General features: G+C 45.4%; 1 protein-coding gene across 3 annotated transcripts in view; it reads right to left on the bottom strand.

Moving 5' to 3' along the window:
* LOC125407019 (solute carrier family 2, facilitated glucose transporter member 3) overlaps window positions 1–25,003 on the bottom strand; it is a 72,808-nt gene that overhangs the window by 2,914 nt on the left and 44,891 nt on the right. Inside the window, exons 1-9 of one of the 3 annotated variants that reach the window (XM_048444294.3) lie at window positions 10,017–10,229; window positions 7,729–7,821; window positions 7,171–7,331; window positions 4,546–4,786; window positions 4,106–4,268; window positions 3,454–3,641; window positions 2,148–2,252; window positions 1,597–1,698; window positions 569–772 (exon numbers count right to left, since the gene is read on the bottom strand). In XM_048444294.3, coding sequence (XP_048300251.1) covers window positions 569–772; window positions 1,597–1,698; window positions 2,148–2,252; window positions 3,454–3,641; window positions 4,106–4,268; window positions 4,546–4,786; window positions 7,171–7,331; window positions 7,729–7,821; window positions 10,017–10,031 — 1,272 coding nt within the window. In that variant the 5' untranslated portion in view covers window positions 10,032–10,229. Of the gene's footprint in view, window positions 1–568; window positions 773–1,596; window positions 1,699–2,147; window positions 2,253–3,453; window positions 3,642–4,105; window positions 4,269–4,545; window positions 4,787–7,163; window positions 7,332–7,728; window positions 7,822–8,735; window positions 8,938–10,016; window positions 10,230–25,003 lie in introns of those variants that run through there. The other 2 variants (XM_048444293.3, XM_087904271.1) reach the window with 2 other exon arrangements.

Below are 25,003 nucleotides of genomic sequence, written 5' to 3'. Positions count from 1 at the left end.
TGCCCTCTTCTGGCCTACAGGCATACATACAGACAGAATATTGTGTACGTAATAAATAAATAAATAAATGTTTGAAAAAAAAGTCAGAAGGAATTTAAAAAAAAAACTTATAGTCAAATGTATTTAAGATCAAAATCTTCAGAAGGGCCAGACATGGTGGCACACTTTATTTTTTACTAATTATGTATGTCTGTGCACCACTGTGTGTCTGCCTTTATAGGCAGTTATGAGCTACCTTATGGGTGCTGGGAATAACAAAGCCTAGATCCTCTGGAAGAGCAGCCAGTGAGACATCTCTCCAGGCCCAACACAAGCCTTTAATCCCAGCACTCAGGAGGCAGAAAGAAGCTGATCTCGGAGTTCAAGGCCAGCCTGGTCTACAGAGTGATATCCAGGTTAGTCACTGACTTCCAAGTGCTGGGATTGCCAGTACCAATCAGGTCAGGTTCATTCCTCGCCTCTCCAGTTCACGCAATCTGCCCCAGAGTGTCTACTACTAAGGTGTATCCTAAGTGTGTTGGCTTAAGTAGGCTGGCTTGTGATAATGTTTGATTTTAAATTTACTTACCGCAGCCGACGGGAATAACATTCCAACCAAGAAGTTGGAGGTCCAGTTAGAACAGCCAGCCACTGCCATGGCAGCTGGGCGGGGGCCCTGGCTAAAGAGTTCAGCCACAATAAACCAGGGAATGGGGCCCGGTCCAATTTCAAAGAAGGCCACATAGACCAAGATAGCCACAATACAGACAAAACTCATGGCTTCATACCGATCCTGTAAGAGAAGGAAACACAGCAAAGTCCCGTTAAAAAACAAAAAACAAAACAACAACAACAAAAAAAACAAGGCGTAGGCTCCATTTTTGGACTGTTGTATAAAGCTGACAGTCACTCTGCTGGGGAGTCAGGAACCCTACTGCTGCTGAATGCAAGCCACTCCATCTCACTCATCTCATTTTGTACCAAGACCAGTTCAATATCCGTAAAATGGAACTACAAGATGACTTTTGCAATTTTTTCATTTTTACTTTTTGTTTTTTTTCTAAATACTGTTTCTCTGAGTAGCCCTGGCTGTCCTGAAACTTGATCGGCAGGCCACGCTGGCCTTGAATTTAGAGACCCATCTGCCTCTGTCTCCTGAGTGCTGGGATTAATGGCAGGCACCACCACACCTTGTGGATGACCTCCTGCCTTTGCCAAGACTGGGATTACAGGTGTGCACTACTGCCAATGTCTGGCCTTCAAGCTGACTGTTAGGAATTAAAACAGACAGGGCCTGAGAGATGGATCTGTGGGCACAGGTGCTTGCCACCAAGCCTGCGGACCTGACTCCAGTACCCCAGACCCACATGATGGAAAGCAATTGGAGGATTAGGAATTCGTGGCCATCCTTGGCTAGAAAAGACCTCTCCTGAGCAAAAGCCCTATCACATGCACACAACGACAGACACTCGGTTCCCAATCTCTGAAGACGCATCTTTAATAAAACTCAAACTTGACTTCTACTGATGACCTGGAAGGCCAGCACCTCAGTCGCTGCCACAGAGTCAGTTACAGCCTCTGTAACCTCATCTCTTCCACCACTCAAAGAGCACTCACCTTTACTAACATGGAAATAGTCATGATGGTGGAGCAGACAGCCATGCCTCCCAGGCCTATCATGTGCAGGGTTCGCCTCCCAGCCCGCTCAACCAGGAACACCTGGAAGACAAGACATTTGCGATTTCACCCCATATTTCTAGGTACCTAATCCTTTCCATACCGCTCCTTTCTCATCCATTCCAATATATGCTGGAATTCTTTTTCTTGAGGCAATGAAAGAACAAAAGAATGCTTTAACTAAATGTGGGTCACTGAAAGGTAGGCAGTCTCTGTGCCGGACCGTTAGTAGGAAGGACTCTGTTCCACCCATCCTTGTCTCCCATCACCCAGTCTTCTGTTATTTTAAATCTTTTTTCATTTTATATACCAACCACAGCCCCCTCCCCCGTTCCTCTCTTCCAAGTCCCCCCCCCACCCCAACTTACAGACACTACAGTGAAGATTGTATTAACCACACCCGACTTACAGACACTACAGTGAAGATTGTATTAACCACACCCGACTTACAGACACTACAGTGAAGATTGTATTAACCACACCCAACTTACAGACACTACAGTGAAGATAGTATTAACCACGCCCGCTCCAATTGTAGCATAGATTGGCTCCTGGACACCGGCATCCTTGAAGATCCCTGTTGAGTAATAGAACACCTAGAAGAAGACAAAACCTGCATCACCGATTGCACCCCAGGAATACTGGGGTCCTGCACCTCCATCTCCCAGTTATCCAGACCAGCTACTGCTTTCTCCTAATGCCTAGTTCCACTACCTTCTTTTTGTCTTTTCTTATTTTTGGTGGGGAGTGGGGTGTGCGACATCTTTCTCTGTAGCCTCTGCCTCTCCAGTGCTGGGGTCACAGGAATGAGTCACCATGCCCTCCCAGCTTATGTCTATCTACTTTGCTAAATTTTAAAGATGTACGTCCCAGTTCCTCTTTTGTCTCAATTCCTAGTCCTCCTGCTTCAGCCTCTCTTTGGATAGCATTTAGATGTGATGTGTGCTGCCACACTCACCTTTGCCTTTACGACATTTCTCAGTTATTAAGCAGGGCATAATGGCACACGCTTTTAATCCCAGCCTGCACTCAAGAAGCTGAGGCAGGAGAATCTGTGAGTTCTAGCCAGACTGATACAGTGAGACTAAGTCTCAAAAAGCAGCAAAAAAATAAACAGAGCTCAGCAACAGAACACTCACACGACAGGTCCTGAGTTTAGTCCCTAACTCTGTAAGGCGAGAAACAAAGCACGAGGGATACATTGCTTACCCAAAAATAGGTCGGTGCAGTAATTTCTACGCCTACTGTAGACTGGATTCCCTTTTCTGTTGTTCTTCCTTTCTGAGACAAGGCCTTTCTACGCAGCCCTGGCTGTGCTGGACCTCACGCTGTAGACCAGGCTGACCTCGAACTCAAGAGATCTGCCTGCCTCTGCCTCCGTCGTGCTGGTGGTGGGTACATGCTAAGACCGTCCAGCTAGCTCTACTTGTTAACAACTAAGTCCAGGCCACTTTCAAAACACTCTTGGCAAGGCAGACTCAGGAAATCCCCACCCTGCAGTTGGGGTTAGAGTATACCCAGATAAAATCTGCTCCTTGAGAAAACGGGGAGCCATCCTAGTGCAATAATGGATTTCCTCAAGTGAGACAAGGGGCATCTCGAGGACTGTGCGCTCCATTGTTGTGATGTTTCGGGACTGGTGTGAGGTGGCTGACCTCAAACTCCGGGACATTAATGACCGTCCTGTTCCAGCTTTTGGAGTAGCTACACTCTACAGACACATGCCAACCTGCCAACAAGATCAAGGCATTTCAGGAACTATTGCTGGGCCCCTCTGGCATCATGACAGACACTCACGGCATTGATCCCAGAGAGCTGCTGAGACAGTTGGAGAACGACGGAGATAAGGAGGGGCTGGTGGTAGTTGGGGGACCTGAAGAGCTCCAGCACGGTGACCTGCTTCTCCTGCGCCATCCTAGCACTCTCATCTTTCATCTCCTGAATCTCCTGGGCCACATCCTGGGTGCCCCACAAGCGCTGAAGGACTGGGAGAAAGAGGCAAAACGAATCAAGAGACTGCATCCCTGCCACCCCGCCAACCGGTGTTTCCTGTCAGTTAGCAGGCAAGGAAACACATGGATGGATGCACCGACAGCATCCATCTTTGCTTGTCTTCCCTCTTCGTTCTTGGTTTCTGACAGTCATCAGAAAGCTTTCTGTGCACATGGAGAAGCAGGAAAGGAAGGTGACAAAGACATCTGGCGCAGGGCTGGAGAGGTAGTTCAGCAGTTAAGAGCACTGGCTGCTCTTCCCGAGGACCCGCACCCACACTGTGTGTGGCTCACAACTATCTGTAACTCCAGTTCCAGAGGACTGGATGCCCTTACACAGGAAAAACACCAGTGTACATAAAAATAAATAATTATTAGACAAACAAACAAACTATCCAATGCCCTCACCCTGAAGCACTCACAAAGTCAAATTCCCATGATGATGTCTAAGTACTCACTCTCCTTTGCGCGGTCTTCCTCCCTTTTGTTAATGAGCAAGAATCTCGGACTTTCGGGGCAAAACGGAAGGGCTGCGCTTTGTAGGATAGCGGGAATGATGGTTAAGCCCAGCAGCCCAGGCCACAGCTCTTCAGAGCCCAGGATGAAGTCCAAACCAAAGATCTAGAAACCAGACAAAGAGAATACTGAACCCCTTTCCAGGCCACAGATTCACTATTTTTTTTTAAAAAAAAAATCCATCCTTTTATCACGCATAAAAAAAAAAAATCCCTTTCTGGGCCCTCCCAGCATTATTAGCTACTGTATGAACCATAGTAATAGCATTTGAAACACATACATATAAAAACATAACTGAATACATGCCAGACCCTGAGGGCCTCACCCACATCATTCACAGAGTACAGAGTCAACATGCATTAAATGTAAAGCTGCAAGGTACCTGAGCCACCAGGATCCCGACAACAATGCCCAACTGGTTTAGGGTGCCAAAGGCACCCCGCAGGTCAGTGGGAGACACCTCTCCAATGTACATAGGCACAAAGCCTGTGCACAGTCCACAGAAGATGCCAATAATCAGGCGGCCCAGGATCAGCATCTCCACCGACTCAGCTATCTTGGAGAAGCCCATGAGGCAGCCGCCAGCAATGGCTAGTAGGTTGACTATAAGCATTGAATTGCGCCTGTGAGATAAACCAAACACAAAGTATAGTTAGTCAGCAAAGAGGCTCCAGTCCCCTTTCCCCATGGCTTTGCTCTTCTGTAGCCTCTGTAGGTACAAATCTCTTTCTCTTTGTTGCTGTGGGCTTGTATATTTGAGGGAGGCTTGTATATTTGAGGGAGCCATGTCACCACTGAGCTACACCCCATGGTTCCTTTCTTTTCTTTCTTCCTTTTTGTAAGAATAAAGTTTAGGGGTCGGAGAGATGGCTCAGAGGTTAAGAACATTGACTGCTTTTCCAGAGAGCCTGAGTTCAATTCCCAGCAACCTCATGGAGGCTCAGAACCATCTGTAATGAGATCTGGTGCCCTCTTCTGGCCTGCAGGCAGACATGCAGGCAGAACACTGTATGTATAGTAAATAAATCTTATTACTTTGTGTGTGTGTGTGCACGCATGTGCACAGGTGCCAGTATGCCACAGCACATATTATGGAAGGAATTGGTTCTCTCTTTTCGCCTGTATGTGGATCCAAGGACTGAACTCAGGTCATTAGGCTTCTTGGCAAAGGCTGAGCCACCATGCTGGTTCCTTTTTATGACATTCATCATAGAATTGATGTTGCAGTGATGGTAGGATATGTAGAACAATTTTTTTTTCCATTTCACTGAAAAGAATACTCAGAATGTAGCCAGTCTCAGCTCTCTGTATCAAGTAGTTAAGGGCTACACTAATTAGTACTGATCACCGACAGGGAATAAACTAAAGCTTTATGTGTTAAATGGGCGGCCAAGCCACTGAGACAGCTACAAGATGTAAAGGATTAACACTGGAAGGCCCCTACAGCTGAGAGGCCCGGGACTCTGGCTTTGAGACAGGGTCTCATTATGCAGCCCTGGGTAAATGGAGCCTAATCTGTTTCGGCCCTTTTAGCACCGCAGTGCTCAGCGAGCCTGGGATCCATGACCCAAATAGACAAGTAAACCACAAAGGGAGCTGGGAAGAGTGCTAACACACGGTTCCTGTCTCCAGAGGCCCACTTAATTGGCCCAAGTGTGACACAGCCCTGAGAGTCCTAAAAGCTCCCTTAGAGAACCCGAAATGCGCAGCCAAGGCGCACAAATACCAGCAAGAGTTTAATCAGGAGACCCCATTAAAAACCAAAATAAGCTGGGCGGTGGTGACACACTAATGCCAGCACTAGGGAGGCTGAGGCAAGTTCAAGGCCAACCTGGTTTACAGAGCTAGTTCCAGGGCAGGCTCCAAAGTTACACAGAGAAACCCTGTCTCAAAAAAACAAACAAAAGAAGTAATAACAAGAACAACAACAACACAAAAAAATTGAAAAAAAAAATAATAATGCTGGTTGGTGGTGTACACCGTTAATCCCAGCACTTGGCAGGCAGAGGCAGAGGCAGAGGCAGAGGCAGAGGCAGAGGCAGGTGATCTCTGTGAGTTTGAGGCCAGCAAGTTCCAGGACAGCCAAGGCTATACACCAGAGAAACCCTGTTCCCCCTCCAAAAAAATCCCCAAAAAACACAACAAAACATCATCCAACAACAGATGGCTTTGCTAATTATCTTAAATTCAATTTGCATATCTAGAAGAGCTAAAATTTAAATCTAAAGACAATTTTTGTGTATGTGTGTGACAAGATGTGTGTCATAGGAAATATGTGCTTTGTGGAGGTCAGAGGTCAACTTATATTGACCATGAGACCAGCTCCTGGGCTGGCCTCAACCCATGGTCCCACCTAAACCTCATGAGTGCTGGGCCTGTGTATCTAGTTTATTAATGGTTTCTTTTGTAGTCAATTCTTAAAAGTATAATCCTCTTAAGATATTTTATTATTTTATTCAATTTTCTCTTGCGTGTGTGGGGATCAGTTATTTAGCCATTTCCACAAGTCAAGGATTAGAAGAATACTAATTTTATAAAATATCAAGACTTCCAAGATACTCCAAAGCTATTCAGTAATGAAAATTAACTTTTGGCTGGGTGTTATGGAAGCAGAAGGAGGTGGCTGGACCTTGAGTTTGAAGCCAGTCTGGTCTACACAGTTAGTCAGTGACCCTGCCTCAAGGGGAAAAAGTAACCTCTGACCTTAAAGGGGTTCAAGTAAACACCATAGCTGACCCTATTAGAGCAAAATTAAACCAGCCTGAGCAAAACTTCAGAGGCCAAGTGTTCACATAGCAGATCTCCAGAAAGACCAGCTGGAGCTTCCTAGGCAGTGGCCCTCCAAGGGCAGCTGTAGTGTGTGTGTGTGTGGGGGGGGGGGGGGGGGTGGAGCTTCCTGGAGCATGAATTAGCACACAGGTTGCATCATCTCCCTGCTCCAAGACTCTCCGCTTGTCTTCAGTCTAAACAGTACAGGCCTAATTCTTGCCCAGTGTCTGATCAATACCTGCCAAAGCGGTTGACAAAGAGTCCAACAGAAAAAGAGCCAATCATGCCACCAACGGAGAAGATGGCCACACACAAGGACCAGAGGGTCGTCAGCAGCACCTCACTTGGTAGGTCTTCTGACCTCTCTTCCAAAGTGTAGTTGAGAAAGTCCTTTATGATCTGCATGAGAAAAAGCACAATGGGAGGACAGACCGTTACATCTGGATGAGAAAAGGAGACAAATCCCGGGGCAACTTCCTCCCTCAGAGGAGCAGAGGGACGAAAGGCACGTGCTTTGCAACAGACAATTCTGGAGCATCACCCTAAACACCCAGTAGGTGGCAGCACAAATGCCCAACGGTGCACCCACCCAGTCACAGCTTCCCACGGTTTTAGCAATCCCCAAGGAATAATATAGGAAACGGTGGTTCACGACTTGGTGAGAGGGCAAGAGGCCAGAGCACAGAGGCAAGCAGAGGAGCAAGCGGCAGGGCTCAGGCTTCTTCCACAGTGTTTGCCCTCCCCAGCTCAGCCAGGCACCTTAAATTCACAACCCTAAAGAACACTTGACACTCACCATCTCAGGAGCATTAATGACTCCAGTGTTGTAGCCAAACTGGAAAGAGCCAATTGTGGCGACAGTAACGGCGAACACCAGCGATGGGGTCACCTGTTAGGAAGACAAGGAGAGAATGTTTACAAATGTTGATGAATAATAGTCTTCCCCTTTCCCAGCATGTCTGGCTAATTGATGTCTGTCTTGAGGCAATGCTCCTGCCTCAGGTTTCAGAATGCTAGGATTTCAGGCACATTTGGGGAGACCTTTAGAGGAATTTGAGTCAGTTCTTTTGGGCTGGTCCTCATAGCAAGTACCAGGTCAGCCAGGGCAACCCAGTAAGACCCTATCTCAAACAGAGAGGAGGAGGGTGTGGGGGGGGAGGGAGAGAGAGAAGAAACCATTGCAACAGCCGGACCATAGTAGTGCACACCTGTGATTCCAAGGCCACAGGATCATGAGTTCAAAGGCAGACTGGACTACATACATAGTGAAACATTGGTTGTCTCAAAAAGAAGATTCAACAAACAAGCAAACATGCACCAGAGAGGCAAGCATGGGGCTACACTCAGGAACTGTGAGGGCAGGGCATGCCAGTGGCTCAAATTCATAAACCCAGCAATTGGGGAGGCCGCTGAGGCAGGAGGATAGCCATGAGTTCATGGTCAGCCAGGGAGACCCCAAACTCCCCACAGTACAGAAGATAGAGCAGAAGGCAGCTCTACGATCCCTAAGAACTGACCGTGCTGCAGAGGCCAGAGCAGCAGGTAGCAACAGCTTGGCCCGGAACATACTAAGAGTGCAAATCCCTGTGCTCTCCTCTCTGCACCCCGATACTCCACTTCTGCTCAGCTCACATCCCCACACCCGCTTTACGATATTTGAGATATGTTTCCACAGTCTGTATGTATTCCAAGCTAATATCAGAATCAACTCCTCAGTCCCCCCCGCTTCAGTCTCTCAAGTGTGGGATTGTAGTTGTGATTTTAAATTCTACAGATCTGAAAACCATGCTTTTCCTTCTGTACCTGGCCTATTTCACATCCATCCATCTCGGTTCCACACAGACAAGACTTCATTTTTCTTTCTTTTTTTCCCTTTGTGGCAGGTTTATTCTCTGTGTAGCCCTGGTTGTCCTGGAACTCACGCTGTAGACTAGACCAGGCTGGCTTCGAACTCAAGAGATCCACTGGTGTCTGCCTCCTGAGTGCATCACTACCCCCCAGCTGACTTCATTTTTCTTAACCCCTGACTGATATCCTCAGTGTGTCACCATTATTTTTTTTTAGTCATTCCTCCGTTGATTGGCACCTAGGGCCGGGCTGTTCTTACTTATCTCTAACCTGTGTAACCTACCAGCAACATCCTGGGGCCCTCTTGAGAGTCTTCCTGTTCGCTAAATATGGTACTATTTTCCCCCACCCAGCTGGGCTGAGCGTTCGCTCATTTTGAACACATTAGGAGCCATTTTTAGCAGAGTGGAATCAGGCACCTTGCTGGGCATCACTCAAGTGGGCAGCGGCAGCTCAAAACCAGAACCTGAGGCCAACCTCTTTGCCCATCACTTCAACTGTCCCTTAAGTTCCTTTTCTCTAAGGTCAAACCTTAGAGAGGCAGGCTGGGAGCTTATACCAGCGAGCTGACCTTCCGGCAGCCGCCCAGCCTCCGTGGTAAGTGCTGTCCCTCCCAGGTTTTCCGTAAAGTCCTGTAGTAAAAGCCTCTTTTCCCGTCTCCTCTTCTGTTCCGCTTTTTTTCCCCACGGCCTCCTAATTTACTTTATTTCCAAATAAATTATCTTGGTGAAAAGGTCTTTCCCTGACAAATACTGCTTCCTTTACCCACAGTAACAGATACACCCTACACTGGCAACCACAGTAAGGGCAACTGGACTTCTCTCTACACAGCACTCGGGGATGGCTGGCTGCTGAGCAAGCCTAAGCCGACCCCAGGTCCTCCCAAGGTCTAAAGCTTTCCCAAGCCTCCCGGAGAGCTCCGAGACCCGCTCATCATCGCCACGGCCAAGCCCCTACCCCCTTCGCTGTCATCACAGCTACATTCAACACAGCCGGGAAGCAAACGGCTTCTTTGGTGACTTTCACACGATAGGAAGGTACCCGGAAGGATCCTCATCAGGTATGAGATGCACAGAACGCTAACGGGAACACTAGCAGCGAATGCTGGGACTGATAACGAAAAGGCCTCCCTCCAGATGGCTCGGTGACTTAGGAGAAACTGGAGTATGGCAATCGGCACCAAGACCTGCCTTTGCGAGGACCCCAAACAAACGAGCAAAAATAACCAGTTCTTACCTTCGTTGTCCCCATGGTCCTAATCTACTTCTCAAACCTTAAGGACGATCTATGGGTAGGTTCCAGAGACACCGTTCCCAGCCAGTGTACTCGGCAGCAAGTTCTGTCTCGGTGCTCAGAGGGCTTCAGGACCATCACAGCTAGATGGCCCAGCCTACCTATTTATAATCTCTGCAAGGGGTGGAGCCTTTTCATGCTCGCGCCCCCCGCCCCCACCCCCCAGCCTTTAACCTCTGACCTGAGAAATTGATGACCTCTATTATCTGATTTTCACAGCTCCTCCCCCAACCCCCTCTCCTTCGCAAGCAATCAATTCCCCCCACCCTCCTCTGGCTTTTTACCACGTCCTCCCTGTGGTTCTTTTTTTTTTTTTTTTAAAAAAAAAAAAGCCCATCCAAATTCCTTCTCCTTTTCAAGAACCGACAACCCTTTTGTTTCACAGAACAAAATCCCAAAAAGTTTGGAGGGCGGGCAAATTTGAAGGCGCTGGGAATGGAATCAGTCTGGAAAGAGGAAAGCTCGCAGCTGAAAGTCATCCAAGGAGGGAAGCAGAGAATCCGTGACTCTCTGCGGCTGCCAGGGGCGTTTTCATTCTAGGGTGGGTGTGCAAGGGAAAGGAAGGAGAGCCTGCCACCGTCACCTGTTCTGAGGTTTACAACATCTAGAAACACAGCAAATACCAAATTCAACTTAACAGGTATTTGCTGAGTACATTCTTGGTCTTGAGAGAGAGAGAGAGAGAGAGAGAGAGAGAGAGAGAGATGGGGGGTAGGGATGGAGGTGTAGCTCAGTGGTATAGCACTTGCCTAGGCCCTAGTTCACCTGCCTCAACAGTCGGTCAATAGACAAGGACAACATTCTCACATAAGAAATGTTTGCTAAAATCCTGTTAGCTGGGGCTTGGGCATTTCCTGAAAGACAAGTGTGAGAAAAAAAAATATCTGATTACCACACTGTGCAAAAAAACTAAAAAATTGGCTAGGAGAACTGAGAGCCCAGGGAAGACAATGACGACCAGCAGGAGGCAGGAGGGATTTCAGGTGAGTTTAGTGGGTAAAACAGCTGAGCTTGTGACCCACACGTGATGTGACTGGGGCTCTGGGTTCTGACTTGCTGAAGAAGCAACCCCCTTCCCTGCAGGAGAGGTGGGGGAGGGTGGCTGTATGCACGGAGGAAAGAAAAGCATCTTTACAAAGTAGCTTTGCTTTGTGGCCCCCAATCCAGACTGAATGGCTGAACTCAAGCAAACCTGGTCATTTTCTCCTTAAAGGAGGGGCCTTCCCAAATCCGATCAGTATCTGAGAAAACTGAGGTTGAGTGGAACTTGCCGTTCAAGAAAACCTTCCCCGAGCTTGCATCCCCTCCTCCCTCCATTTTCCTTTCTAAGAAGCACTGAGTCGGAAGCCCCATTAATTACCACAGCTACTGAATTTAGCAACCAAAGGAAAAACAATGCCCAAAGGCTAGTGCCAGCCAGTAGAAATAGAATCCAAGCCACTTGTGCAACACTACATTTTCCTTAGAGCTAGTGAGGGTTTTCAAGATGGTACAGCAGGTAAAGGCTCTTGCAACCAAGCCTGCAGACCTGAGTTCGATCCCCAGGACCCACATGGTGCCAGGAGAGAACCCACTCCACAAAGCTGTCCTCTTTTTTCTTTGTGGTTTTTTGAGACAGGGTTTCTCTTGTGTAGCCCTGGCTATCCTGAAACTCACTTTATAGACCAGGCTGGCCTCGAATTCACAGAGAATTGCCACCACCACTGCCAGGCTTGTTACTTAAATTTTTCTTTTTCTTTCTTTTTTCTTTTTTTGTTTTGTTTTTAGTTTTTCAAGACAGGGTTTCTCTGTAGCTTGTAGACCAGGCTGGCCTTGAACTCACAGAGTGCTGGGATTAAAGGTGTGTGCCACCACTGCCCAGTTTAAATTTTTAATTTCATTAAAATTAACCATTCAGGGCAGCACAGTGGCATGCCTACAGTCTCACCTCTCAGAAGATAATTCTAAGTCTCAGGCCAGTCTAAGCTCCTTGCCTGTCTCATAGAAATGAACAAGCTAACAATTCAGTTCTCCAAGACCAGTGGAGTTCTTTATTGTCAGAGAACACATGAGGTTGTACATGCAGCTCGTAATAAGACCATGATGTCTTTCTGTCTGTCTGTCTCTTTCTCCTTCTCATTTCTACTTATTATGCATCATAATATCTCCTCTCCTCTTTTGCCAAGGGCACAAAACTCTGGGCCTCCCACAGGCTGGACTCTCCTCTGGAGCTAGACCCCAGCCCTCCACACTGTGGCTGTGGCTCTGGAGTCTATTTGTTGTTGTTTTTTGTTTGTTTGTTTGTTTTGTTGTTGTTGTTGTTGTTCTCTCTTCCTGAAAGCACAGGAATGCCTCTACAAGGGTGGACTGCAGCCAGGCTGCTCCCTGCAAGGCAGAACATCCTTTCCCAGGCTCTGGTCCTTCTTGGCCTACACTGACTGGAGGAAATAAATGAATTGTGAAAACCCAAGATTGTGCCTGTTCTCAACTGGCTAACATTATGCAGAGAAAGAGTCTGCTGAGGGCTAATTCTTAGATGTTTGAAGCCGGTAACAGAATATTGTTTTCTTGGTTAAGAAATAAGTAATGTTGGCTGGGAGTGGCGAAGCAGAGGTAGGAGGATCTCTGAGTTCGTGGCTAGCCTGATCTACATAGAGTTCCAATCTATGAAAAGAGACCCTGTCTCAAAAAAAAAAAAAAAAAAAAGCTTCAGTTTGGGCCGAGGATCCAGACTGATGGATTATACTGAAGCAAACCTGGCCCTTCTCCAGGACAGCCAAGGCTACAGAGAGAAACACTTGTCTTGAAATAAATAAAAACAAACAGAAAGAAAGAAGCAGTGTAGCCGTGTGAAAGGGAGGCCGACCCTGACCTGTTTTCTATGGCAAAATTCAGTACAAGACTACTTGCATTTTATTTTTGTCTCTCTCCCCTCTCTCCCCCTCTCTCTCCCTCTCTCTTTCTCTTTTTTAATTGGCCTGGTACTGGCTCACAACCATCTGTAATTCTAGTTCCAGGGGATCTGATGCCTTCTGGACTTCCAGAAACTGCACACACGTGGTACACAGACATACATGTAGGCAAAACACTCACAATGTATTGAAAAAATAATAAAGATTAAACATTTTTCTTTCTTAAAGGGACTGCAGGGAGTGGAAGTAGGCTAGTGATTTGGGAGAGCCGGTGTCCCCAAGCTGGAGATGATCTCTGAGAAAGGCCAACGGCTGGTGGTGACAGAGAGGATTCTACTTGCAGCAATGCGTGCATTGGAAAGATTATAGCTGGAATTCAGCTGAAACCTAAGAATCTAAAATGTGCTGAACAAATTGAGACAAATGCTGTCTAAACCAGCAGCTGCAAAGATGCTCGAGTCTCACAAGTTTGTACTACCGTGGCCTGAGCCAGAGTCCAAGTCAGAAAAATCCTCATCTTGAGCAACAGATAAGAGCCGGAACCATGACCAGGTTTGTGGAGTTCTCGGTGCACTATGGGAAAGGATGCTGCCTGTTGCCTGGGGGTTTTGGTGCATTATGGGAGTAAATGCTAAAAGACTGAAAAGTCCAAGGCCCAGGAAGGGTGACCAACCCTGCGGGAGGGAGTAGGCAACAGAGGGCCTCCAGGCTGAGATGCACTTTCAATGCCTAGCTGTCCTAAGTCCTTGAATGGCTAGTGAGACCTCTGTGAGCTCTTCTCTGTCTTTCCTAGATCTGAAAGAGGAGGAAGTGTGAAGGGGACCTTTTAAAATGTACCCAGTTGGGAGCAAAGAGCAAAGTCGCAGGGCTTAGTGGAAAGGGGACAATGGGAACAATAGCCAGGGATATCAGTTCCAAATGCAAACACCTGCAGAATGTAAACCTCAGTTTGGCCTCCTGCCGGTTTGTGATGAGGTTCACTAGTGTGAAAACTAAGCCGAAAGACAAAGGGTCCTACAAAAGAGCACTCAGGCTTCAACCACGGCCCAGTACAGGCCTGGGGAAACACGAGCCAGGACTGCTCCAAGGACCGCCCAGATTCCACTGTTTGCATCGGTACCATTCCTCACAGAGGCAACGTGCATGGCTTTGATTTGTCTGATTTTAATCTTTCTCTACCAGGTGAGGTGTCCCCATAACTCACTTTTGAGTCTGAAAACACTGCTTAAAATAAAAAGCAGCAGCAGCAGCCCTGGGGTGAAGAAAGGAAAAAATCTAAGAAATGCTGCTCTCCCTGTTTACACGGTGTGTAAACCACTCATTACCGCCACTCATCACCGCTGCTGATCTTCCTGTCCCCAAATCGCCAGGAACGAATTCCAATGCGGCGCTAACCCTCAGTTAAAATTCAAATCACACCAATCTACTCAGACATCTTCAGCAATTACTCACTAAAGCCTAGGTTCAAAGCGCCTTTGCCGAGAGCAAAACGTTCCAGCGGCCTTATACACAACACTAAAATACACAAGTTAATTTTATTATAGAGTATTTATTCCATTTGATTTGTCCCAAATTCTCTCGGTTTCACCTCACCCTCTTTTTCTCTTTGCAGTGCTGGAGGTTAAACCTGCAGCTCCATGTATTCTAGGCAGAGCAGGACCAGTCTCAGCCTTCAAAATTCTCATGTTAATCTATTTTTCTAATTTTGTATCAGGTCTTCAGGATCCAGTGTACATAAAACATTCACAGTGCACCTCAGCTGGAACAGTAAATTTGCAGACATCAACATGAAACGTATTTTTCCCCCAATGCTGGGTGTGAACGTAGGGCCTCGCACATCCATGCTAGTCAAGTACTCTACCACTGAGCTATATTCCCAGCCTGAGAAGCCCTTTAAAAATGATAACTGTAGTGGCTGGAGAGATGGCTCAGCAGCTAAGAACACTGGCTGCTCTTCCAGAGGACCCAGGTTCTATTCCCAGCACCCATGTGGCAGTTCACAACTGTCTGTAACTCCAGTTATAGGAATACCAATGCACATAATAAATAGATAGATAGATAGATAGATAGATAGATAGATAGATAGATGGGAAAAAATGATAACTATAGGACTTGCCAGGTAAAGGCACTTGTCTTGAACCCAGTGACCTGAGTTTGATCACTTGAACAACAACTTTTTAAAGTTGTCCTCTGACACACACACACACACACACACACACACACTGGCATGAATGTGCCACCCATAGACAAATAAATGTGAATGTAATGTGCATCTCTGTAAGTTCGAGGCCAGCCTGGTCTACAGAGCCACTTCCAGGCCAGCTAGGACTACACAGAAAAACCTTGTCTCAAAAAACAAAAAACAAACTGTCTAAATAAATAAATGAGTAAATAAACTTAAGAAGCCAACCAGTTGCTCTCGCCTTAGTTTGAGTATTCAGTGACCATGTCAGATGTTGGGCCAGCACTTTATTGGTCTGTAAGTGTGTATGTGCATGTGTGTGTGTATATGTGCCTCAGCACACACATCATTTGGGGGTCAGAGGACAACTTTTGGGAGTCGGTTCTCTTCTTCCACCACGGAACCCCAGGAATTGAACTTGGCTATCGGGCTTGGCAGTAAGCACCTTTATTCTCTGAGCCATCTCACGAGCCCTTAACCCTCTTTCCTAAGTCTGGCATATGCTTTCAGTCCGAGCACTTGGGAGAATGAGGCGGGAGGATCAAGAATTCCAGGTTAGGTTGGGTTATAGCTCAAGTATCTTATTATAACAACAGAGAATGGAATGGACTGATACTGTTAAATAGTGTTTTCATCATCTCTGTGTCCCATTTTAAAATCCAAATCACAGGCCAGGCCTGCAGGATGATGCATAGGACAAGGTACTTAATACAGACTGATGGTGACCTGAGTTCCATCCCCAGAATCCTGAAAACACAACATCTGGCAGGTTCTGCTCTAAGAGTCCTGTTGCTCTTGTGGGAGAATGCAACTCCATTCCCAGCACACAAATCAGGTGGTTCACAACTGCCTATAACTACAGCTCCAGGGTATGCAATACCTTCCTCTGGCTTCTGCAAACACCTATGCACACACAGACACAGGTATACACATAAATAAAATTAACTCTAAAAATAAAAAGCCAAATGCAGTGGTTCACATCTTCAACCCTCAGGGCAGACGAGAGGTGGAGAGAGGGAGAAATGTCTGGAAGCTCAAGAGACAGTGAGCCCCAAGCGTGAAAACAACAGGAGACCCTGCCTCAGCCTCTGACCTCCATATGCACACAAAGCTCATACGTGCAATAATAATAAATTAAAACAGGACAAAAGCAAGCCTCAGCCAAGTGTGGTGGCTCGCTGGATCACCAGGAGCTTGGGCTACAGTGGACAAAACCAAGAAGACAATAACATGGACAATGAAGGAAAGACCGAAGCCTGGGCCATCCTCACTAATCATGATCGTGTCCAAAGATCCCGGTTGGCTTGTTGACTACAGGGATTGAGAATGAATTGAAGTGGAAGCAGTTTTAGGGCGTTTTGTAGTAAAGTCTTTAACTTATTTTGTTGTTTTTGCTTTTGAGACAGGGTCTCACTGCGTAGCCCGGGTTGGCCTGGAACTCACCATGCCTGCCTCTGCCTCCAGGACCAGGATTAAAGGAGTGTGCCACCACAACCGGCAGAGGTTGGTGGCACCAATACTTGATCATCCATCAGGATGAAAGCCTAGAAAAGACTTCAGAGACCTCATCAATGTGAGCACTTGACTCAAGACTGACAAACTCTGCTGTGCTGGAGATGGGCAGTGTTGCTTGCTTTCTGTGATGAATATTCCTGTGTTAGTGACTGGTTGAGCGTTTGGATAGCTATACAAGTGTAGACCTGACATATGTACATATGTACAGGCCTTTTGCAATAAAAATGCTCATGATTTGAAAACAGTTTTAAAGCTTGTATCTGGCACATGGAAAGCTTTGACGGCCATTGAATTAATAGCAGAGCACGCAGACAGCAGCAATCTCTCTAACACCCCTGCCCCCTACAGTACAGGTTGGCCTCAGGTTCCTTCTGTAACTGGGCTCATTTTGAACTCTTGATCCCCTTGCCTTCACCTCCTAGTTCAGGGCATGGTGAGCACCACATGTTGCTTTCTTGTTTTCTGTAGTAAGTTGTAGGACTTTAAATCTGCCAGCTAAAGATCCCTTTTTGTTGTTTTTGTTTGTGTTTTTCAAGACAAGGTCTCACCTTATAACCCTGGCTGTCCTGAAATTCACTCTGTAGACCCGGCTGGACTTGAACTCACAGAGATCTACCTGCCTCTGCCTCCTGAGTGCTGAGATTAAAAGCGTGCACCACCATGACCACTTGGTCATTTCGTTTTATAATAGTACTATCTGTCACTCATAGGCATTAAAACGCTGCAGGGGAGGCTGGAGAGAAGGTCACTGATTCGGAGCACTCACCTGCTGCTCGTTTAGAGGACCAAAGTTCGGCTTCCAGCACCAGAGGAACCTGAGCTCCGACTTCCTTTGTGAGATCAGAGCATCTATACGTCAAATGCTCTGATAATGGAGCGTTTATTAAAACCAGAAGCAATTATTCACCTCCCTCAACTGTGAGCAAGTTCCCTTTGGGAAGAGATTTACTCTGTATCCACAAAGATTAATAACATTCTTTGGAACATCAAATTTCTTTTTTTCTTTTTCTTTATATTTATTTTTATTTTTATGAGCATTAGTGTTTTGCCTGCATGGATGTCTGTGTGAGGGTGTTGGGATTAAAGGCGTGCACCACCATCACCCAGCTGTTTGTTTTGTTTTTTGAGACAGGGTTTCTTTGTATAGCCCAGGTCATGGTGTCTGCACAGCAATAGAAACCCCAAGACAGTGATATAGGGGAACTGACTTCTACTTGAACACTAAGACAGTAGTATAAGGAGAACTGACTTCCACTTGAACCCTAAGACAGTTCTATAGCAGAACGGACTTCCACTTCAACCCTATGACAGCTGTATAAGGGGGCAACTGACTTCCAATCTAACCCTAGACAGACAGTGGTGTAGGGGGAACTGACTTTCACTTGAACCCTGAGACAGTGGTATGGGGGCTTCCACTCTAACCCTAGACGATGGTATAGGGCTAAAGGACTGAAGCACCACGGAAAAGCAGTTTCCTTTCCCTTTTTTTCTGTTCTCTCTCTCTCTCCCTCTCTTTTTATTTTTATTTGGTTTGGCTTTTTGGTTTTTAGTTCTTCGAGATAGAGTTTCTCTGCATAACAGTTCTAGCTGTCCTGGAACTCACCATGTGGACCAGTCTGGCCTTGACCCTGCTTCTGCCTCTCAAGTAGTGGAATTAGAGGCGTGCACCACCATGTATGGTATAAATAACTTTTTAAAAAATATATAATTTATTTTTATGTTATGTGTGTTGGTGTTTTGCCTGCATGTATGTCTGTGTGAGGGTGTCAGATCTCCTGGAACTGGAGTTACAGACAGTTGTGAACTGCCATGTGGGTGCTGGGAATTGAACCTGTGTCCTTTGAAAGAGCAGTCAGTGCTTTTAACTGCTGAACCAGTTTTTCAGCTCCATAAATATCTTCTTCTAAAAGATCAGTTTTGTTAGCGAACTTTACAAAAGACAGATACATTTTATTTTTTAATGTATTATTATTATTTGATTTTTCAAGACAAGATTTCTCTGTGTGTCCCTGGCTGTCCTGGAGCCAGGGCATGTGCCACCATGCCTGGCTCAGAAACTACAATTTAAATTGACATTCTAGGGGGTTAGGGAAATGGCTCAGCTGTTAAGAGCACTTATTGTTCTTGCAAAGGATCTGGGTTTGTTTTCTAGCACCCACATGGTGACTTGGAAACATCTGTAGACATGTATATGGTACACATACACACATGAAGGCAAAACATTCATATACATAAAATAAATAAATTTAAATTTTTATGTTTAAATTGACATTGTAGTTTATCAGTAGGCATGAAGACCTTGAGCCAGGGTTCTAGTTCAGAGGACATGGGTTTCGCAAGTGTTTATCTGGCCTTAGTATGATTCCTGCTCTTAAAGAAAGAAAGAAAGAAAGAAAGAAAGAAAGAAAGAAAGAAAGAAAGAAAGAAAGAAAGAAAAGAAGTAAATGATTTTTTTAAAAAATAAAACAAAGTCTTTAAAGACTCAGAGTACAGACAGTCATAGACTAAAGGAGTACAGATAATAAAAGAAATAGCAAACTTGTAGAAAAAGTAATAAAGTAAAAACAAGCCACATAAGATGGAAAATTCACAGAGAGTCTGAATTGTGCATATTATTGTGTTCTGTTTGGATTTCTTGACTGCAGAGAGACATTTGATTCTGAGGACTGCTAAGCTAAGCTCTTAGCTAACATAAATATTTCAGAGGTATCTTGAATTCAAAATTTGAGTCTAAGGATATGTCGCTTTGGAAAAGAGGTTCTTCTTTTGTTTCCACAGAGGATGAGAACCTGTGGATTGCTTCCAGACTGATATGGATGAACCAAGACCCCCTGAAAGGTTGCCTTGAATACCCCTCAAAAAAATACTTCGCCCAATAAACATCAGGAAGCAGTTTGGAGAATAACTACGCCCATATTCTCAAATATTTTTTATAAATGTTCTTTTCCATTTAAAGGGGGATATGTTATAGAGATTTGCATTGGTATTTTTCTTGGTTTATTAATACAAACTTAAGGTCAATTTTGTTATATGTATATTTCTGCTCTTGATTAAGGTATTGTGTTTGTGCAGTTCATTTAAAAATGTAATGTAAAATTAAGAAATATAGGTTAATAGATAATCATCTTTAATAGTCAAGCTTGTAGTCATGCTAGATTTTCTAAACGTACATAGATGGATTTCAGATGGATAAGGATTTTTTAAATCTTTCAAAGACTACAGACTATGGCAATTAAAATGTTTTAAGAACTTAGGACTTTTCATGACAGTGAGACACATTTATCTGCTTCTGGCAGCACCAATCTACTTCAAGAGGAAGATGGGCACCGAAGAGGCTACTTATGGCATTGGTTAGCCATTTGAGCAAGAAAATGCTCTTGACTGGACTGCTTTATGGCATGCGACATAAACTGGACATGCGGGATCTGCAGAGAAATGACTGCTGAACTTGCCTAAAGGTGAGACCATTCTTCTTCATGAAAGAGTCTGCTAGACATTCCGCAGGATACAGAAAAACATGACTGACAAACTGCCAATATAGGCAGAACTGTCTTTGAAATTTCCTGCTTCATGGAAAAGTCTGCCAGATACTATGGGTCAGTAGGCTGAAGATGGATGCCCCAGTGTTACAGAAGAACTTTGGGTGACTGTCCAGGCAGCGAGATGTCTCTGTCATTTCTAGAGTTTTGAAAGTAGCTTACAATGCACTTCCTGTTTACTTAGGTAATGTTATATCCTTCTGGAGTTTTTGATGGAGTTGAAGAGTAGGTAGTAATGATATAGTTTTCCTTAGTTATGATAAAAGATAAAATAGATATAAATATTGTAACTGTAATTTTTGCTGGATAACTGTTTTGTTATATGTAACTTTACTATGTTGAAGATAAAGCCTTTCTTTTCATTTAAAAAGAAAACGGGAGGTAATGTGAAATTCCCCTCTGTATGCTGTGAATATCATTGGTTAATAAAGGGACTGCTTTGGGCCTATAGCATAGCTATAGGGGAACAGAGTTAGGCAGGGAAAACTAAACTGAATACTGGGAGAAAGTTGGAGGAGTCAGGGAGAAGCCATGTAGCCTGGCAGGAAACAGATGCCTGAACTTTAGCCAGTAAGTCACAGTCACGTGGCAATACACAGATGAATAGAAATGAGTTAAATTAATATGTAAGAATTAGTCCATAAGAAGTTAGAGCTAATGGGCCATACAGTGATTTAATTGATACAGTTTTCTGTGTGGTTATTTCGGTTCGAATCAGCTGGGACAAGCAGGCACCCTACTTAAAACAGCTCTCTTCAGTTGTTGCCTCTGCTGTACATGTGAGCTCCTGAGTGAAATTCCTGTTTCTACCTCCTGTTGTACTGAAGCAATGTTGAGAGTACAACTAGAGGAATGCTGGGATCACATCTGGAGGAGGACTGGGATCACATCTGGAGGAGGGCTGGGATCACATCTGGAGGAGGGCTGGGATCACATCTGGAGGAGGGCTGGGATCACAGCTGGAGGAGGGCTGGGATCACAGCTGGAGGAGGGCTGGGATCACAGCTGGAGGAGGGCTGGGATCACAGCTGGAGGAGGGCTGGGATCACAGCTGGAGGAGGACCGGGATCACAGCTGGAGGAGGGCTGGGATCACATCTGGAGGAGGGCTGGGATCACAGCTGGAGGAGGGCTGGGATCATAGCTGGGGGAGGGCTGGGATCACAGCTGGAGGAGGGCTGGGATCACAGCTGGAGGAGGGCTGGGATCACAGCTGGGGGAGGGCTGGGATCACAGCTGGAGGAGGGCCGGGATCACAGCTGGAGGAGGGCTGGGATTATAGCTGGGATTGCAGCCACATGTCCAGTATTATGGAAGCTGTCTTCAGGCTTGTAAAGTGAGGGCTTTTATTGCTGAACCTTCTTGCCATCCCACAACTGGTCTTTTAAGATCTGCACAAGCAGACAACAAACCTTACTCATTGTAACTTCTGTTTTTGCTTTAGGCAAGGCCTCTCTCTGTAAATCCAGGCTGGTCTGGAACTCGTTATGTAGCACAGGCTGGGTTTGAACTGCTAACACTTTTGTCTATGCCTCCCATGTGTTGGAATTACAGTTTTGAGCTATTATGCCTGGATCATCAATTTTGCTTTGTTGTTTCCAGTTTTTATGTGGTGCTGTGAACTGAACCCAGGGGCTCATGAACAATGGGTAAGTATTGTACTGACTGAACTATGCTCTCCATACACACACACACACACACACACACACACACATACACATATAATTGCAGATAGGGTTTCATCTTGTCCAGACAGCTCTCAAACTCCTGATCCTCCTGCCTCCACTTCTCAACTTCTGAAATTACTAGCCTGGCATCAATTTTTAATTATTTAATTATTTTTATTTATTTATTTATTTTTTGCGACAGTGTTTCATGTATCCCTTGAACTTGCTATATAGCCAAGGGACCTTGAACTTCTGATTCTCCTGTCTCTATGTCCTGTATACCAGGATTGTAGGTGCGTCCTACTGCTCAGTTTATGTGACACTGGACCTCTCAGAGCTTTGAGAGGCTAGGCAGTCATGCATGCTACCTGTGGAGGTAGCCAGGTACTTAGCCCTCAACTGACAACTTAAATCTTTTTTCCATATTTATTAACATGGGTTGGAGTGTGAGTGCTATGGGATATGTGTAAAGGTCAGAGGACAACCTACGGGAGTTCGCTCTCCCCGTTCATCACACAAGATCAGGTCTTCAGTCTTCGTAGCACATGCCCCGCCCACCGAGCCATTCTTCTGTTCCCTGGACCGGCTTCACTGTCATAGCTGGGAGAACTCAAACTGATTTTCTCACACTGTCGCATCATTATATCAGGCCAAAGAATGCCCTTGCCTGAACATCTCCAGGAAGAAAGGTAAGATTGCATAGACAAAGGAAAATCTGGGAGAACACAGAGGTGGGGCGCTAAGGAGGAACTGAGCGAGTACATCATAACACAAATGTGCACCCATTACCTCCTAGGCAGCTCCTTAGCTGTTTACCCCCCCCTCCTGTCAGTCTGTCCCCTTCCCAGTGCACCCAGCTCTCCCAGGAAGGTTTGCAGCATGGAGAAACCTTCGGGTTAGATTTTAAAGACTCACTCCGATGTGTTCGTTTTTAAGATATAAATGATGTGTTTGTGTGAATCTGTATATATGTATATATGAGTACAGATGCCTTGGGTTCCAAAGGAAGGCATTGGATCTCCTGAAACTTGAGTTACAAGCGGTTGTGAGCCACCGGACATGCTGGGAACTGATCTTGGGTCCTCTACGGGAGCAGTGCATAATCTTAAGTGTGGAGACCAAGTGTTTCTACTTTTTTGAGACTGCGGTCTTGCTATCTAGTCCTGGGTAACCTGGAATTTACTATGTAAATCAGTCAGGGTATGGTCTTGCAGCCATCCTCCTGGCTCTTCATTGCTGGGATTATAGGTTTTTGCCACCAACTCTTGTATTTAGAATTATTTTTTAATATTTATTAAATCTTATTTGATTACTTTGTGTGCATGCACAGGTGTGTGGGTACACACTTATTACACCAAGTATGTGGAGGTCAGAGGACAACTTGTGAGAATCGGTTTTCTCTTTCCACCATGTGGGTCCTGGAGATGGATCTCAGGCCCTTTGGCATGGCAGCAGATGCCTTTACCTGCTGAGCCACCCCACTGGTCCTCGATTCAGTATTTATATTCATGGTTATAATGTTCATCTCACAGAGTTACAGGAAAATGAAGTCAATGCTAGTGAAAAAAAAAACAACCCAATAGGTATTTGGTCAAACATTACTCTGGCTGTTTTCCTGAGAGTGTTTTGAATGAGACTTGATTTCCATCAGTGGGTTATGAATAGAGCAGATTGTTTGCTATAATGTAAAACTCAACCAGGCTTGAAGAGCACAAGAGACTAGTCTTTGTTGAGCAAGAAGAACTGTGCCAGCAGGTAGCCATCCACAACATGGTCTTGGGTTGGTTATGGTCTCTAGACTGCCTGCCAACCGTTTACACAGCAGACTTGCCAGCCCCTAGAATGGTGTGATCTGATTCCTTGATCAAATTGTAGAATTTGTTAGTCTGTCTGGAGAATGATGAACTAGTTCCAAGAAGTAGGGTTCAGGAGTAGTAAACGCCTGCAGGAGTCTGTGAGTTCAAGGACAGCCAGAGCACAATGAGAGCCTATTTCAAAAAGAAAACAAACAACAACAACAAAATTCTGCAAATGGGCAATGGGAGAGGCTAGAGATTTTGTGGCGATACCGGAAAAGCCTAGCTCACCTGGAAGAGACTGTGAGGAGGGATACAGACGTTTCAGGTGATTCTGGGGCTAGCCAGATAGTTCAGCGAGTAAAGGCCCTTGTGGTCGATCCTAATGACCTGAGTTTGATTCCTGGGACATATGTAGTGGAAGACAATGGACTTCTACCGCCTGGGGTTTAAGCCTCCATACATACAAAGTTAATCATCATCATCATCATCATCATCATCATCATCATCATCTATTTTTTTAAAAAGGTTATTCTGCCAAATTCCCAAGTAGAAACACTTTACTATTAATTGATGGATATTTGGACAGATCTTTGTTTTTAAAAAGGCTAAGGGGCTGGAGAGATGACTCAGCTGTTAAGAGCACTGGCTGCTCCTCCAGAGGACCTAGGTTCAATTCCCAGCACCCACATGGAAGCTCACAACAGTCTGTAACTCCAGTTTCAGGGGGCCAGACACCCTCACACAGACATACATGCAGGCAAATAACCAAAGCACATAAAAATAAAATCTTCTTAGAAACCTTTAAAAAGGTTAAAAAAACAAAGCAAAACAAAACACCTTTCTCAATATTGTTTTCCCCATTTGTAATGAATTGGCTATTTAGCTGAAAATATTTCTCCTTTTTCTTTTCCTTTTTTTTTTGCTGTAAGTATTTTATTTTCATTAATCACATGAACAAGGCACTATAATATTCCAGGGCAAACTAGAGAATTGGGCAGTTCAATTGGTCCCTCAGATACCCACAGGCCCATAGTAGCAGCACAGAACGTCTGGGCTCGGCGAGCTTGTGGCTTTGCCCATCTTGCAGGTGGCTCATCCTCTCCATCATGCCAGGACTTGGGGATGGGGGTAGGGGTCATCTCAGTGCTTGGGGGGTCACTCTGTTTTTTGTTTGGTGGCTTCTTTGGTCATCAGGTTCTCCTGTTCTTTTTCAACCTGGCAGTTTCTCCATTGTCTGCCATTTTCTTAACACAACTACCTGGGTGGGTTGGCAATGCTTGTAATTCAGGACTTGGGAGGTAGGGGCAGAAGGATTTCTAGTTCATAGTAAGATTCTAT

This window comes from Myodes glareolus, chromosome 3 (assembly GCF_982192425.1).
Source record: "Myodes glareolus chromosome 3, mMyoGla1.1, whole genome shotgun sequence".
Classification (NCBI taxonomy): domain Eukaryota; kingdom Metazoa; phylum Chordata; class Mammalia; order Rodentia; family Cricetidae; genus Myodes; species Myodes glareolus.
This window is presented reverse-complemented; position numbering and strand designations above follow the sequence as displayed.